The 17,320-nt window shown below is 37.7% G+C and overlaps 1 protein-coding gene across 6 annotated transcripts in view; it reads left to right on the top strand.

Moving 5' to 3' along the window:
• The window catches only part of LOC128207197 (zinc finger ZZ-type and EF-hand domain-containing protein 1-like), a 55,924-nt gene that overhangs the window by 34,928 nt on the left and 3,676 nt on the right, over positions 1-17,320 (top strand). For 4 of the 6 annotated variants that reach the window (XM_052910020.1, XM_052910004.1, XM_052910011.1 and 1 more), the window contains 24 exons: positions 158-271; positions 429-472; positions 1,724-1,939; positions 2,233-2,298; positions 2,726-2,844; positions 2,967-3,037; positions 3,426-3,507; positions 3,712-3,812; positions 4,091-4,262; positions 4,460-4,591; positions 6,168-6,279; positions 7,773-7,960; positions 8,239-8,544; positions 8,795-8,895; positions 9,354-9,410; positions 10,202-10,303; positions 11,099-11,273; positions 11,512-11,688; positions 13,575-13,771; positions 14,152-14,276; positions 14,578-14,725; positions 14,927-15,043; positions 15,336-15,498; positions 15,647-15,718. In XM_052910020.1, coding sequence (XP_052765980.1) covers positions 158-271; positions 429-472; positions 1,724-1,939; positions 2,233-2,298; positions 2,726-2,844; positions 2,967-3,037; positions 3,426-3,507; positions 3,712-3,812; positions 4,091-4,262; positions 4,460-4,591; positions 6,168-6,279; positions 7,773-7,960; positions 8,239-8,544; positions 8,795-8,895; positions 9,354-9,410; positions 10,202-10,303; positions 11,099-11,273; positions 11,512-11,688; positions 13,575-13,771; positions 14,152-14,276; positions 14,578-14,725; positions 14,927-15,043; positions 15,336-15,498; positions 15,647-15,718 — 3,157 coding nt within the window. Of the gene's footprint in view, positions 1-157; positions 272-428; positions 473-1,723; positions 1,940-2,232; positions 2,299-2,725; positions 2,845-2,966; positions 3,038-3,425; positions 3,508-3,711; positions 3,813-4,090; positions 4,263-4,459; positions 4,592-6,167; positions 6,280-7,772; positions 7,961-8,238; positions 8,545-8,794; positions 8,896-9,173; positions 9,232-9,353; positions 9,411-10,201; positions 10,304-11,098; positions 11,274-11,511; positions 11,689-13,574; positions 13,772-14,151; positions 14,277-14,577; positions 14,726-14,926; positions 15,044-15,335; positions 15,499-15,646; positions 15,719-17,320 lie in introns of those variants that run through there. The other 2 variants (XM_052910029.1, XR_008256666.1) reach the window with 2 other exon arrangements.

Here is a 17,320-nt window from a genome sequence, read left to right as displayed (position 1 = left end):
TAACAAAGGCCTGTTGTTTGTTAATACTGTTTTACCCTATTTATGAACTGATAAGAAAGTCCTGTTGTTTGTTAATTAAAACTGCTATGAAAGGCTTCACTTAACTTTAACAAATCAGTAAGATGCCTATATGTGAGTGTCTGTTTACTCAATGTAGGTTCAAGTGTAACAAGTGCCAGGCGTTCATCGTTGGAACCCGCATCCATTGTAACGAGTGTGAGGACTTTGACCTGTGTCTTGGCTGTCATCAGAAGGGGAACCTTCCCACAGGGTACAGACATTCACACAAAAATAAGGACATATCTGAAATATTTGTTGTTATTCTTGTTTAAGTGATATGATATATTGGTCTGTTGCAATTGAAATAAACAAGTGTCCCCTTGATGCTTGTATTAATATTCTTATAATGGTGTATCCTACCTTTTCAGCCATAATCCCCAACATTCAATCACCAAGTTCCACCAGCGCAAGTGTAAGTATTGCCCAATAAACATGATCAGTCTTTAGTAACAGAAATGTCTCACTAACTTTTGAATAAACTTAATTTTAATTATTTGCATAGCAGTAATCAAGGTGGATGAAAGAAATGTTTACAATAGCAACTACTGGTTGCTATTCTACTAGTTGAAATCTCATGTCTCTTACCGGAAACCTTGTGTGATCTCACCTGAATCACTTCATTTCAACATTTTGACACAATGACTTACAAGTTATAATTTGTTTCAAAACTAAAAGCTGTGTATAAACAGAAAATGTTACCAAAGTTAAAAATACATTTATTCGAAGAATAAGGAGATCTATACTACTCACCCAAGCGTCGGCATCTGCGTCTGCATCACCCCTTGGTTAAGGTTTTGCGTGCAAGCACACATAGGTTAATATCTCAGGAACTACTTGAGGTATTGCATTGAGACTTTATACAATGGTACTCAACCATCCAACGTACTTAATTAACCAAGTTTGGTAACTCTACTTTGCATTTAATGTGGCGAGCTGGTAGACGTCTGATACAGCCTGGGCGTAGGAGGATCGCTCCTGCAGCATGCTCTGTACCCTGCAAACACAGGCAACAACAATAATCTCACACAATACTTCAAGTCACAGGAAAAACAACACCTTTATCATTGGACAATTATTGCTTCAAGCAAATATGTACATAACATGTAGAAGATTGTTTTTATGATCAATACACCTGTTACTTTAGCATTCATCACGAGAAAGACCGAGATCGCGATGCGCATGCGCGATATTCGCGCGTGAACAACCGAAGCGTACCGAACAGCTTAGTGACCACGGAGTCCTTAGCAGCATGCGGCTACCTGCTATTTCGGCAAAAATAAATATAATTATTTATATCCAGAAATAATTATTTATTATTATGCGACTTAGAAATTCTGGTTAAGGTCTTGCATGTTAGCACACATAGGATAATATCTCAGCAACTACTTGATGTATTGCATTGAGACTTTATACAATGGTATTTTGCAAATAATGGCCCTTTATTATTACACTTAAAAATTCTTGTTAAAATTTTGCATGTAACCACATTTATGTTAATATCTCCGCACATCATGTATTGCATTGAAATCTTATCTAAAAGTCATCCATGCATGTTTCGCCAAAACTTTTCAATCCTTACACTGAAAAGCGGTGGAATAGTCGAGCGCCCTGTCTCTGTTTTTAGCCACAATTTTAAAACAACATGTTTTTAATTTGAATCCAGTGAAAACGTCTCAAGACACTGACTCGCTGATACAGGCATACATCCACCAGCATGTGTGGATGTTGTTCACACTACTGTCCATCTCGATGGGTGACCTGCTGTCAGAGACAAGTCCAGCGGCAGACACGGACTACACTGGGCTGGCCACCCATTTGCAGAACCAGTGTATCGCCATCACCACCCACTGCCTACAACAGGTCCCAGAGGAGGAAGAAGGTAGGGGGAAAAATCAGTCTATGACACGATGATAACATTTAATCAGCCATATAATGAATGATGTAGCTGCAGCCAATTTCACATGTTTAGATTTGCCTTTTTAGGGAGTCTTTGGGCACTTTCATTCTAAAATTATTGTAGAAAAGCTTGTGACTCTCTTTAAATATCATCTATGATTACATCATGTATGAGAGATATTACCTTAGTTATGATGAACAATTAATTGACTCTTACTCCTTTAAGACAATAGATAGTTGAATTACCATAACTTGAATCTGTATGTTTTTTTCCAGAGCACCTAAAGGAACAAGAAGTCGCCAAACTTGCTGAAAAAACTGATGCCTCCCCTGAGGTCAAAGGTAACATTCATATTTTTATGCTGGTCTGTTCGGTTATAGTTTAAAGAAAAGCTGATTTTTTGTCTAAACCTCTATTGTTCTGTTCAAAACAGTCTCAAAAAAAAGACCATTTTAGCCTGTTATTGTATACATATTTTTTTTATCCAAAGTTCCAGATAGATTACAATAGCAGTTTGTGTTACTGATAATAAGTTCAGATAAGTTCCGGTAACAGCTGATGTGTGATCTTACCATATTACATTTTTTAACCTATTATTATGCAATCATTCAACAAATGATCATAAGAACAATAAAACATGTCTAAACATTAAGCATCTTTATAGTTTTATGCTTTGAGATCAAATAAAAGGAAAAGAAGAACTTAGTTCCGGGTAAATACGGGGATAAGACAATAAATTGATCTGTTTTCACCTTAAATTTTATACAGAAGGTGGACGTGTGATTGAGGAAAGGTCGATTATCAAGCGGCAGGAGGAGGCATTCTCCATCCACTCACAGGAGAGGATCATGGGATTGTTGGGCGCCATGATACCCCATGACACTAACGTACGCTTTTAAAATATCATACAGTCTGGTAGTATTTCATCAACAATCCATTAAGCCATTTTCCACAAAGACATTCTTTCTTTCTAACATTCTCAAGATTTTCCTCATTTTGTCATTTTCAGGCTGCACCAGGAGGAAGCAGCTTCAACTTTATGACTCCTGACTTCCTGAAACTGCTCTTCAAAATATCCAAGTAAATCATACAAAGTTTGTTCCCAAAAAAATGAGCAAACAGGCTAAAAAAAATAAAACCGAAACAAGCTATTTAAAAAACATAGATGCTGTAAATCCTCCGAATGAGGCGTCAGTTTGGTGTGGCCTTACATTGTTTTAATATCTTGATGTCCTTTTGTCAAGATATTTTGTGTTTGCCTTTCAGAATTTTTATAGTTTGCTGGTTTTGAAATTTGCCACATAGCTATTGTATCACAAACATTTGTGAAGTAGTATTTGCTTAGTTTTAAATATACAACAAAGTAATTGTATTACAAACATTCATGAAGTACAGGTTGCTAGGTTTAAAATTTGCAACATTTGTTGACTACTTTGGCTGTTTTACATGTGCCAATGTATATCTGCAGGGGCGAGAGTGGTCATGAGGTGAATACACGACACCTGGCTCTCGGCCTGCTGGGTTTGCTTCTCACCAAGTGCCCCGTTAAGGTATGTTCCACCTGACTGCTGTATTTTAGTAAGCAAGTATGCATAAACTTTTACTTGTTAATCATTTGATTATAAAGATTTAAATGATTTAACAAAAAAAAAGTTTGATTAATTTGAAAACTTCAAATGTATTTAACACTCCTTAGTTGTATATGTACTGGTTTATGGAGGTAATAACGCAAATATGATTTTTGCCGTCACTAGGTGGCCGATGAATCTGTGTCAGATGACATGTCAACAGGTGGAGATCCAGGCAGTTGGACCATCAAATATCTCTTCTCATTTGGAGCCATCTGCCTGGAAAAGTAAGGGATTAATCATTCTGTCTCTGTCCCAGTACCTATTAAGAGAATTTAGAATATTAATGCATTTTCATATCATAATTTGTTTCGAAAATTTACATCAATATTTTTTTTAAACAAAATTCAGAGACAGTAAGTAGTTTCTGTTTCTGTTGTTTCTAAATGAAAATGGTTCTTAAAACATTGGATTGTTCATAATTATGCTGAGCTCCAGAGGGTTATACCTTATTGTATACATTTGACTCAAACAGCAGCCTTTTACACCTCTTATTATTTGTCAGGTCTGGCCTTGAGTGGTCGTGTTCAGTGGCACGTATCCTTCAGCGACTGTACACATCCCCTGATTGGCGCCCTGTTCTGCACACCCACCTGACAGGATGTGTACAGGACATTGCCATACGACCAGAACTTTCCTCCATCTTTGCCATGTTTGTCATGGCCGGTTTCCCTGAGGTATGAAGCACAATGTTCGAAAAAAAATTATAGCTGGTCATTCAGATCCAGTATATTTTTTTCCAGTAATGATCTGTATTTGAGACCAACCCGTCCATTTTTAACATAGTGCCTTTCCTTACTTATTCCAAAAATAAGTGTAAGTATATTGCTCATATATGCCCCTTAGTAATGATGCAAGCATTCTTATATTGAAGGTATTGACCACAGGTACACTGGTAAATTACAACCAGACTGGAATGGACGTGAAGACAGGAGTTGTGCTAAAACATTTCCCAGACAAGCACTCCACTCTCCTTGTAGATGTCAAGTCACGCAAGAGACACACAGTGAGTTTTAGCTTAACCTATAAAATTTCATTAGGCTTATTCAGAATTTAACAGTTCTAATTTGGTACATTAATTATGAATTTCTGTATATCTTAACCTGTATTTAATAAGCCAGTCCAAATGCCATATTAATAAATTGTGTTTTCATTTAGTGTTAGTATTACATAGTATACTACAATTGTAGGTGTTAGAAATAATAAACTACAAATGCAGGTGAAAGACATAATATACTACAAATGCAGGTGTTAGACATAGTATACTACAAATGCAGATGTTAGAAATAATAAACTACAAATGCAGGTGTTAGAAATAATAAACTACAAATGCAGGTGAAAGACATAATATACTACAAATGCAGGTGTTAGACATAATATACTTCAAATGCAGGTGTTAGAAATAATAAACTACAAATGCAGGTGTTAGACATAATATACTTCAAATGCAGGTGAAAGACATAATATACTACAAATGCAGGTGTTAGACATAATATACTTCAAATGCAGATGTTAGAAATAATAAACTACAAATGCAGGTGAAAGACCTAATATACTACAAATGCAGGTGTTAGACATAATATACTTCAAATGCAGATGTTAGAAATAATAAACTACAAATGCAGGTGTTAGAAATAATAAACTACAAATGCAGGTGAAAGACATAATATACTACAAATGCAGGTGTTAGACATAATATACTTCAAATGCAGGTGTTAGAAATAATAAACTACAAATGCAGGTGTTAGACATAATATACTTCAAATGCAGGTGAAAGACATAATATACTACAAATGCAGGTGTTAGACATAATATACTTCAAATGCAGGTGTTAGAAATAATAAACTACAAATGCAGGTGAAAGACATAATATACTACAAATGCAGGTGTTAGACATAATATACTTCAAATGCAGGTGTTAGAAATAATAAACTACAAATGCAGGTGAAAGACATAATATACTACAAATGCAGGTGTTAGAAATAATAAACTACAAATGCAGGTGAAAGACATAATATACTACAAATGCAGGTGTTAGACATAATATACTTCAAATGCAGATGTTAGAAATAATAAACTACAAATGCAGGTGAAAGACATAATATACTACAAATGCAGGTGTTAGACATAATATACTTCAAATGCAGGTGTTAGAAATAATAAACTACAAATGCAGGTGAAAGACATAATATACTACAAATGCAGGTGTTAGAAATAATAAACTACAAATGCAGGTGAAAGACATAATATACTACAAATGCAGGTGTTAGACATAATATACTTCAAATGCAGATGTTAGACATAATATACTACAAATGTAGGTGTTAGAGATAATATACTACAAATGCAGGAGTAAGACATAATATACTACAAATGCAGGAGTAAGACATAATATACTTCAAATGCAGGTGTTAGAAATAATAAACTACAAATGCAGGTGTTAGACATAATATACTTCAAATGCAGATGTTAGACATAATGTACTACAAATGTAGGTGTTAGAGATAATATACTACAAATGCAGGAGTAAGACATAATTTACTAAGAGTGCAGGTGTTAATCATAATGTACTACAAATGCAGGTATTAGACAAGTACGTTGACTGTGTATGTGCAGTGACAGAGGTGGTGGATCCTACCAACATTGCTGTTTTTGTTGACATTGTCAAGAACATTGTGGACAAGAAAACTCAAGGTAAAGATAGAATTAATGTTAGGGCTTTGTATAAAATTGTAGCTGCTGTTTGCCACAGAGCCCCACTTCATTTTTATTTGTGGTTTGTTGAAAAATGCTGATGTGCTGTAACATGAATAAGCTTAAAGATCATACGCCTACATTTCATGTCTGCTCCATATCTCTTGAACTGCTGGAAGGATTTTGAAATAACTACCCACAAATGTTCACCATATTGAGACGATGTACAGAGCACATGGTACACAAATACATCAAGTTACATCAAGCTCCATTCAAGCTCAAGGTCACACTTACAGGTCAAAGGTCAATTTCTTTGAACCGATAGAAGGATGCAAAGTGTATGTTAAAAGAAGCTTGATTCAAAGTCAAGGTCATACATATTGTTCAATTGTGATATGGCTATAATATGATTTTATTTTGGATCCACTACAATTCTCTTGAATTGCTTGAAAGATTGTGAAATATTTACCCACAAATTTTAACCTATTGAGAGGATGGGCAGAGCGCATTTACAACCTGCTTGGTTCAAGGTCACACTTACAGGTCAAATGACTACATTTCATGTCCACTCCATTTCTCAAGAACATCTTTAAGGACTTATACCAAGAAATATTCACCATATTGAGATGATGTGCAGAGCGTTTTACAACCAGCTCAGTTTAATGTCAAACTTAGAGGTCAAAGGTCTTATGACAACATTTCATGTCCGCTCATATCTGCTCCATTTCTCATGAACTGTCTGCTTAAAAGATTTTGGAAGAACTTGCCACAAATGTGTACCAGATTGAGATGGTGTCATACTTAGAGGTCAAATGTCATATGATTATTTTTCAACTTATTGTGACAATGTGAATAGTGGGAGAGATCAGTTTTTTAGAAAGAACTTCCTCCCACCTCAGATAAGTAGATCCAATAATTTAACCATGCTAGAAATTCTTATCTTGCCCACGGACGAAGATAAAATGCCCGTATGGAACTCCTTTTTAATGGTCACCACATTGTAATTACCTCCCTTGTTGAAGACTGTCGCCTGTAGCGTCATGGAAACCTTGGCTTGTGGCAACATTTAGAATGCTAATTTATTATTTCTCGCTTCAAATGTCATTTTCACGCACCTTTCAAGAAATAATGCTTCACTCTCCTTTGAAGTATTTAAAGACCGATTTGACTATTAACATAATCTGAATCACTGTGCGCATATATATGACAACCATGAATTATCACATATCCATACACAATTATTTCCACACAGCACAAAAGAGTTCCAGCAAAAAACACATCGTTTCTGCAAAACACCCTACGCTCGGGTCGTAATGAACCTATCTTACACTCTCGGCCATGGAAGATACTTATAGTCTAGTTATTATTATAATTATAGTCCTCTATTTCTCTTTTCAAAATCATGAATTATCAGTATTCTTGGTATTCATATTTCTCTTCAAGTTTTAAATGTTATTTTCAATAACAATGTTTACCATACTTGTCTTTGTCAGATGCTGGTGAAAATGTAGAGAGCCTGTGGGTGCTGTCCCTTGCCCTAAAGCTTCTGCATAACAGCATGCAGGGGGCAGACAACTGCGCCATTGAGGAGCTATACGCTCCCGAGTTTATCCAGTGTCTTGTTTCCCTCGCCAGTAAGGGAACCGGCTTCAGTCAGCAGTGGCTCCTGAAGGACATTGAGGTTAGGGTTGGGTCAGGGGGTTATAAATAACAATATATTTGGATATGAGGAATATTGCTACGAGTGCCAGTTGCCAAACCATCATCTTAAGCTTGTCACCAGTGGTGATATTTAGTCATCTAATCTTGGGGCAAAGCAGATATTTCAATTAGGATTGTTAGACTTAGATTTCCTGATTTAATTCAAATTTGAATGCCCTAATTAGAATGATCAACAGTTTCCTACAATGATCATTGTTTTGTAAACATTAAACTAATTATTTAAATGTTTGCCACCAGATTTTGTCACTGATGTTGTACACTCATGAGGGCTGCTCCACCTCAGTGAAGAAAACATCCGCCTGCCCCGAGCTTGCAAATAAACTAAAGGAGCTACTTCAATCAAAGGAAGAAGACAAGAAGAAAGATGAAAACATCTGTTCTGGTGGTGATGATGATGATGATGATGATGATGATGACAATGATGATGACAGTGACATTGCATCATCGTCATCCAGCATGTCGTCATGTGAGACAGAGGTTAACATGGTGGATGAATTGGACATGTTTCACGAGCTTGATGAGAAAACCCAGCTCTTGTTTCGGGTAAGCCCAAACTCATGAGGCTCCTTATTGTTAACTATTTTGTTGTGAACTATTTCTGGACTTGTATTTAAAACTTGTTTTCACATTATAAATGTAGAAGATTCAGGTCATTTTACATATAAATGGTCTTATCTCAATCTCTGATGTTAAATGTCCATTGTATACAACATGTTTTGACATTTTTGAAGTATTTATATTTAATATGAATATAGTCTATGTACATGTGTTGAACTGTATGATTTGTATACAGGTGTTACGCAGTGACCTTAACCTGCCTATATCTGTCCTGAAGGTCATCTATGACATGAACGACCGTAACCCTGACAGTGTCGTCAAGGCCATTCTCGAGAAGTAAGTGGGATAAGTCACCTGATTCAGGTCTAATATGTAGCTACATGGTGGGCATGAATGTTATTGAGCTATTTAAGAGAACTGAGGTGGTTTTACATTTATGTTCCACTTACCAGTATATGTTCAGAAAAAAAAGGTTAATAAAATATTCAAACTGCCAAATACAATGTTGAATGCCATATCAGTGTGAAGTGACATGATTGAATCAAAAAGCTATGGCTGAGTTTGCTTTGTCTAATATCTGGTAACTCTCAAGCAGATTTGTATTGAAATTGTAGTCTTCTTTCAACGCTGCAATGGAGTTTTATTCCTGGGTTTCAGCACCACAGAAAACAGGTAAGAAATGATGACACACCCCGTCCTGCGATATCACCATGTACTGATTATGTAGATGTACTTGTATATCCCATTCTCAATAGTTCTTCCCTGTCCTGCATCTAACCATTTAATACTTTCAGCTTTGAAGGGATTGATGCAACACCAAAAGAAATTATCAAGAAACTGTCTGACAAATGGTAAATACATGTTAAGTTGTGTTATGATTAAAAAAACAAACTATTCAGCAAAACACTGGATAATCATAGGTGTTTTTGCTCATCAATGCCTTTCCATTTTCAGAATGAAAGGACTTTTTTATTTGAGAGTTCTAGTTTAAAATCAGTGGTAGTATTTCAGACCATCTTAATTGTTGATATCTTATTTTTTGATAGCCTTGGTGTCATTTAACATTGTAATGCAAAACTTGAACCTTGTCTTTACTTCATAAACCGGTCAAGTTTTTCAAATGAAACTTGATACACATGATGCCAGAGACAATAGGCACGTCAACAGGTCTATAACTCTGGGTTAATTTTATTTAGTTATTACCCTTGTTTAAATGAGAAAAAAATGATGAGCAATGAAGTTCTCTCTGCAGCTCTTTTGTTAAAGGATGATCTAGAAGAATGTGTCAATGACTCAATGTGATATGTAAGACACTTCTATTTAGCACCATGCTGCCTTGGAAAGCCTTCTATTTCTTGGATTGCCCTTGTATTTCCTGCTTATCCTTAACCTGCAGCACTTGTTAACAAAAGCAAAATAATTGTAGAATAACAGCTTTTAACTACTTTTTTAAATTTGTAAATTCTGTCATGTTTTATTATTATAATGATACACCAAAACAAAGTTAATTCCTAAATTTCTACCAAAGTAATCTGTTATTCATATTTCAAGCTTGCAGTAGTGACAGCATCGTAACAGAAATTACGTATCCTGTATGTATGTTCAAGCGTTCCTACTACTATTCTGTACATGTAAATGACAGGGATGCGATGGCTGCAAACCCAGAAGCCCAAGTGGCAGCCCTGTCTGACAAGGTCATTGACACCGGCATACACTTCCACCCGTCACTGACAAATGCTGACAGGTGAGAACTTATTAATTCATGTTTTGGATAGAATATATACATGTATACGGCTAGAAATGTTGACTAGTTATAGGTAGAGTTTAGAGGCAATGCTGGAGTCTGGGATCGATCATAATAATGAGGTGTTTTTTTAAGTCTTCTGTAAAGGCAATTATTTTGCAAAATCAACTGTTTACTACAATTAAAGGTGAGGTTATGTAGTGGTGTAGCTGTAGGTGTTGGCCTCTCAACCAAGGGGTCAGTGGTTCCCATGTATGTGTCCATCTCTCAACTATGAGAGTGTAATAATTATAAACAGGTTCCAGCCTCTCATATAAGAGGGTGTAGTGGTATGCATGTAACTGTCTGTCAGATGTAGTGGTTCACATATAGATGTCCGTCTCTTTACTATGAGAGTGTAATGTTTATAAGTAGATTTCAGCCTCTCATATAAGCGGGTGTAGTGGTATGCATGTAACTGTCTGTCAGAAGTAGTGGTTCACATATAGATGTCCGTCTCTTTACTATGAGAGTGTAATGTTTATAAGTAGATTTCAGCCTCTCATATAAGCGGGTGTAGTGGTATGCATGTAACTGTCTGTCAGAAGTAGTGGTTCACATGCATGTGCCCGTCCCTCAACCAATTGCTTGCTTATGGCCTCTCAAATTCTCACATTTCATCCCCGTCAATGGACTTGAGAGTGATTAACACAATCAAACTTAAACAATTTAGTATATAATTAACTATGTTGAAAATGTTCTTTTTATAACAATTATAGTGTCATAGTGTTTTAACTCCTTACTTTTCCACCTTAGGCACATAGAGAAGGCCACAGAGGAGACGGCGGTGGACACCCAGCGACTGATTCATTGTCCTGACAACGATGTGCAGGACGAGGTGATGAAACAGCGACGCACCAAGTCAGCCGACCTACTCAAGAAAGAGCTTGAGAAACATGGACGTACCGGGAGCAGGGAGTACCTTGTAAAGGTGGGCAAGGAACATGCTGAGATCTCTTCAACATTAGAAAACTAAGGAATCAGTTATGCTTAAGTGGCTACTAACAAAATTATCATCTTTTCAGCTGTTTTCTAAAAAGTTTGATATTAAGCTTAAATCATGTGAAATTTTGAGTAGAAACACATTTATGGCAAATATGATGTGTTTATTTTTGCAAATTGACTGTTACTTAATATCCTTGTTGAAGCATCTTCTTAACATCATCCAGGTGAACCAGGCTATGTCTATCCTGTATGCGCGGCAGGTGTTGACCAGCCTGCTGGCCCAGTGGCCCGTGTATGGTCATGTGATCAGCTCTGAGTTGCTCGGATGTAAGGATGTCACCCAGATACCCTGTGTCCTTGATCTCCTCAACAAGACAGGCAGCAAGGACAACTTCCAAAAGGTAAATATCAGGCTTCCCTATGTGTATTTTTGCTTGAAGAGTTGTAATTGCTGGTAATGCAATCAAACAAAATTTCCTGTTATGAAATCCAGTACACATTCAATTCCAAAGACTTTTTATATTTTTATACTCCCTTCCCATCTGTTCATCTGTTTGTCAATCCTTTACCACCTCATCTCGGCCATAACTTATATATTTTTATAAAAAAACTATGGGATTTCTGTAAATTTTATAGAGTTGTAGATAACAATTTAAAGGTGTGTCAAAAATTGTTTGCTCTCACTCAAAGGTCAGGTAAGATATGGTTACAGACCAGTCTTGCAAAAGATGGATTTCATAGCATTTTTTTTCTTCTTTTTAATAGCAATTTTTTGTGTCCAGGATGTAATTTTGTCATGCAGCAAGGGATTTTTAAGTAATTTGCCTTATGTGTTTAATACATAAAGATGAAATATGTAAGCTAGACCAACTTTCCTACAACAAAGGTCATGGTCGTAATGGAAGTTTTCTGCACATGTGTTGGGCACATAAAGACCATGCCCCAATATCACGAAAATACTTAAGTCCAATCTCAAACTCAATCTCAACTCATTTTACCATAAAACAACAAAATTTATTGAAAAAATATCAATGATTTTACACATTTTAAAACCGCATTCTTTCATTGAATATGTTGATTATACTCTTTGGTCTAAATTCCAAGGAAAAAATATCCTACAGCCAAAAATGTACTTGAGTACAATTCATTATCTTTTTACAATTTCTCAAGTATGTATTTTGCTCTAGAATAAGTTTTCTCCCACCTCAGATAAGTAGATCCAATAATTTAACCATGCTAGATATTCTTACCTTGCCCACGGGCGAAGATAAAATGCCCGTATGGAACTCCTTTTTAATGGTCACCACATTGTAATTACCTCCCTTGTTGAAGACTGTCGTCAGTAGCATCAAGAAAATCTTGTCTTATGGTAATATCTAGAACGCTTTTATAATGGAATGCTGCATATATCAACATGGATTGAGTAAATTTGGTTGTGTAAGGGTATTAAATTGGTCATGCAAGGCGGGATTTTAAAATAACTTGACACATGTGCCAGTACAAAAAGGCAATGCATCCCGTGCTAGACTCCCAATCCTACTTCAAAGTTTAAGTTCACACTTATAGTTAAATCATTATAAATGCTGCCTCTATTCATATATGTAGAGTATCTGTGTCTTGGGTGTAACATTGGTGTGCATTGAGGGATTTTAAAATAAATTGGTAGATGTGATCAGTACATTAAGGCGATGATCCATGGGCAAGGCTGGGGACCCTATCCACAATGTTAAAGGTCACACTTCGAATTAAATCATTATGGAATACTTTTTAAATGCACATGAATAGAATACAGTTGGTGTTTTAAAGGTTTTTAAAACTTCTTGGCCATTGTTATCAGTTCGGTACATAAAGACGATATGTCGCGTGCAAGACCCACATCCCTCCCTCTTACTTCATCTGACCCCTACACTTGAGTTAACCAACATGGGGTCTGGCACATGCTTATAGTTTATGTTTGCTCCTCCTGAATGTAGACATTTCAGTAATTGCATAATCCATTGAACTAGATCGGGGACAATTGTCACTAACTGTGACAAGTCTTGCTTATGGTTATACTTTGCTTCCCATTATTGTTGCAATAAATGGGGTTTTATTCTTTATATATACAATTTTTATCTGACATCACCCAACTTGTGGCATATTTCACTTTGATAGGACAGCTCATGTTTTACATGCAAGTGAAAATACAGAAGCAGTATGCATTTAAGTTTCATTTAGGCTTTAAAAGATGAAGTTTTGGTTTGATCTGTTCATTCCTATCATTCACATGAATAATACCTGAATCCAGGTGGTGAAGAACCTGGTAGAGCACTGTGACCCAGCAAGCCTTGTGCCTATTGCTTGCACAGCTTGTCAGTTTATGGAGGAGGTGACGATGTCAGTAGTGACACGCGAGTCAGCTCACAACTACAAGAACGAGGACCTCCCTATAGAGAAGATACAGCTCCCAGGGGCCTCCTTCCTTACAGTCACCTTTGACCCAAAGTAAGTTGAACATCTCCTATGCTCCGTCTTTTGGCTTTATTAAAATTAAATCACATTTGATTCCAAAGTTTCTACATAATACATTTTCTTAACAGATAATTTGTCAGTTTGTGATTATTATTTATAAAAATAAAAATGTAAGTTGGCATGATTATTCTTCCTATATTTGAGATTGACTTGATCATCTGAGAAGTAATTGTCAGACTAGCCTTTCTTAGACAGTCTTAGTTGTTTGTGTCAACTTTATAACAGTAGTTTCTAAGTAAGCCCACTTCTTTGTTTATGTACTTGTACTTTTTCAGATTTTTGACCTTGACTTATGTTTTTTCAAACCTGCCTGTATATCTAAACTAATATTTATCCCCATTTCACTACTATAGGTGTGCCACATGTTCACGTATGGAGGAAGATGAGCTCGTGTTTGGTACAAGCGCCGACCTTCAACAGAACGAACACCGCTTCAGCGGCACAGCTCGCGGGTCATGGAGCTCCTTCCAGGTGCCAGGTATGATATGAGTTTCTTCTTGCAAAGGCTATGTGGCTTCAAGCTCATGCTGCTCTTATGCTGTTATGTAATTTGTTTGTCAGTAGCATCCCATATGAAGTTCAATAAGGGTTTTAAAAGCTTTGGGTTGTGATAATTGTTTATGAATGGATTTATTAGTTGCTTGATAACAAGCAAGCTCTTGTACATGTACTAGACTAACAGACCTAGACAAATGTTCAGTTTTAGTCATATTCCCATTTCCCACCATTTATGTATATTGAATGTTGATAAACCACACAGTTGTTTCTCTTCCTACCAGGAGATACAATCTACTGCAAATTCATCTGTGATAATGAAACCACAGAGACACTGTGGGGGTACAAGTTCACGATAACGGCCGGTACCCGCGACAGCTTTGAGACCGGCTACATCATTCTCAACAGCGTACTTTCTTCAAATCTTGCCAGGTGGGTCGGCACAGTGAAGATTATGACAAGCAGAAAATCAGAAATATAGGGATATAAACAATTAAAATTAAAGATCCACTTCCTCTTTTGAAAGTTAAGTGGTCTTAGTCTTGTAAAGTTGTAGTTAAAATAGCATTTCAAAAGAAGATATAAAAAAACATTCTGCTTCTGATAATAAGATTGTTGACATCCCTCTTGTAGCTGTCTGCCGCTAAGTGAGCTGTGGGGAAGCCTGGTGTACGTGTGCAGCAAGCAGACGGGCACACAGAGACTCAAGATCATACAACTGCTTCTCAAGATCCTTCAGACTCAGCATAGGTCAGATGCCAATCTGAAACATAAATACTCCCTGTATGGATGGAAAAATTGATTGAATAATTCTAATATGATTTTATCAGTAGATTACACAAACAAAACCATTGTTTCAGAGATATGTTTAAAGCAGTGGAAAATTACTTTATTAACTGACAAAATACTTTGTAATTGCTTGTTTAATTTATTGACATATTGTAAAGTTACTTGTAGTATCGACCTGAATGTTCTGTGTACACAGTGGTTTGTCAAGAGAGTGGTATGCACTGTTTTAATATTCCTGCATGTCTATTGCTAGGGTTGGGGGCCAGGAGTCGCTGGGTATTGACCTGAGTGTGCTGCGCCCTCTGTGGCAGCTTTACACATCAGTAGCACGCCAGGATGGGGACTCCACCTCCATCCTGCCCCCCGTTCCCCGTGCTCTCACAGAGCTCTTCCTACAAGTGGAAAACCTTGCCATCGTAAGTACTGTTCTCTCATACATTAAAGTTAAACAGTTACTTTGTACCTAATCAAGGACAGAATGAATTGATTGAAGTTGATGTTGCCATAGATGGCTTTAATGCACTCAACTTAAAACCTCTCTAAGTCCATGTGGATGTATTTTAGGAGTGGAACATTGTGGACGATTTCCTGGTGATGATGCAAGACATGGGCGAGATAAGGAATGTCATTGAACAGGTACACCACACTTACTGTACCCATTCTCATTTACTTGCTCTCATTCTAAATAGTAAACACAATGTACTATTTTTGCAAGCACTGTAAAACTATATGGATTTTTAATACATGTAAATTATATCTCGTCTTGTCTGTAGGTTCAGTGTTCAGAATGACCCTCGCCTTGTCTGTAGCTTCAGTGGTTGACGTGAACCTTGCCTTGTCTGTAGGATCAGTGGTCGATGTGAACCTTGCCTTGTCCGTAGGATCAGTGGTCAACGTGAACCTTGCCTTGTCTGTAGGTTCAGTGGTCAACGTGAACCTTGCCTTGTCCGTAGGATCAGTGGTCGACGTGAACCTTGCCTTGTCCGTAGGATCAGTGGTCGATGTGAACCTTGCCTTGTCCGTAGGATCAGTGGTCAACGTGAACCTTGCCTTGTCCGTAGGATCAGTGGTCGACGTGAACCTTGCCTTGTCCGTAGGATCAGTGGTCAACGTGAACCTTGCCTTGTCTGAAGGTTCAGTGGTCAACGTGAACCTTGCCTTGTCTGTAGGATCAGTGGTCAACGTGAACCTTGCCTTGTCTGTAGGATCAGTGGTCAACGTGAACCTTGCCTTGTCCGTAGGATCAGTGGTCAACGTGAACCTTGCCTTGTCTGTAGTTTCAGTGGTCGACGTGAACCTTGCCTTGTCTGTAGTATCAGTGGTCGACGTGAACCTTGCCTTGTCTGTAGGATCAGTGGTCAACGTGAACCTTGCCTTGTCTGTAGTTTCAGTGGTCAACGTGAACCTTGTTTTGTCTGTAGTTTCAGTGGTCGACGTGAACCTTGCCTTGTCTGTAGTTTCAGTGGTCGACGTGAACCTTGCCTTGTCCGTAGGTTCAGTGGTCGACGTGAACCTTGCCTTGTCTGTAGGATCAGTGGTCAATGTGAACCTTGCCTTGTCCATAGGATCAGTGGTCAACGTGAACCTTGCCTTGTCTGTAGGTTCAGTGGTCGACGTGAACCTTGCCTTGTCTGTAGTTTCAGTGGTCGACGTGAACCTTGCCTTGTCTGTAGTTTCAGTGGTCGACGTGAACCTTGCCTTGTCCGTAGGTTTAGTGGTGGATGTGAACCTTGCCTTGTCCTTAGCTTCAGTGGTCAATGTGAACCTTGCCTTGTCTGAAGGTTCAGTGGTCAATGTGAACCTTGCCTTGTCAGTAGGATCAGTGGTCAACGTGAACCTTGCCTTGTCTGTAGTTTCAGTGGTCAACGTGAACCTTGCCTTGTCTGTAGTTTCAGTGGTCGACGTGAACCTTGCCTTGTCTGTAGGATCAGTGGTCGACGTGAACCTTGCCTTGTCTGTAGGATCAGTGGTCAACGTGAACCTTGCCTTGTCTGTAGTTTCAATGGTCAACGTGAACCTTGCCTTGTCTGTAGTTTCAGTGGTCAACGTGAACCTTGCCTTGTCTGTAGGATCAGTGGTCAACGTGAACCTTGCCTTGTCTGTAGTTTCAGTGGTCGACGTGAACCTTGCCTTGTCTGTAGGGTCAGTGGTCAACGTGAACCTTGCCTTGTCTGTAGTTTCATTGGTCGATGTCAACCTTGCCTTGTCTGTAGGATCAGTGGTCGACGTGAACCTTGC

The sequence above is a fragment of the Mya arenaria genome, chromosome 2 (assembly GCF_026914265.1).
Source record: "Mya arenaria isolate MELC-2E11 chromosome 2, ASM2691426v1".
Classification (NCBI taxonomy): domain Eukaryota; kingdom Metazoa; phylum Mollusca; class Bivalvia; order Myida; family Myidae; genus Mya; species Mya arenaria.
This window is presented reverse-complemented; position numbering and strand designations above follow the sequence as displayed.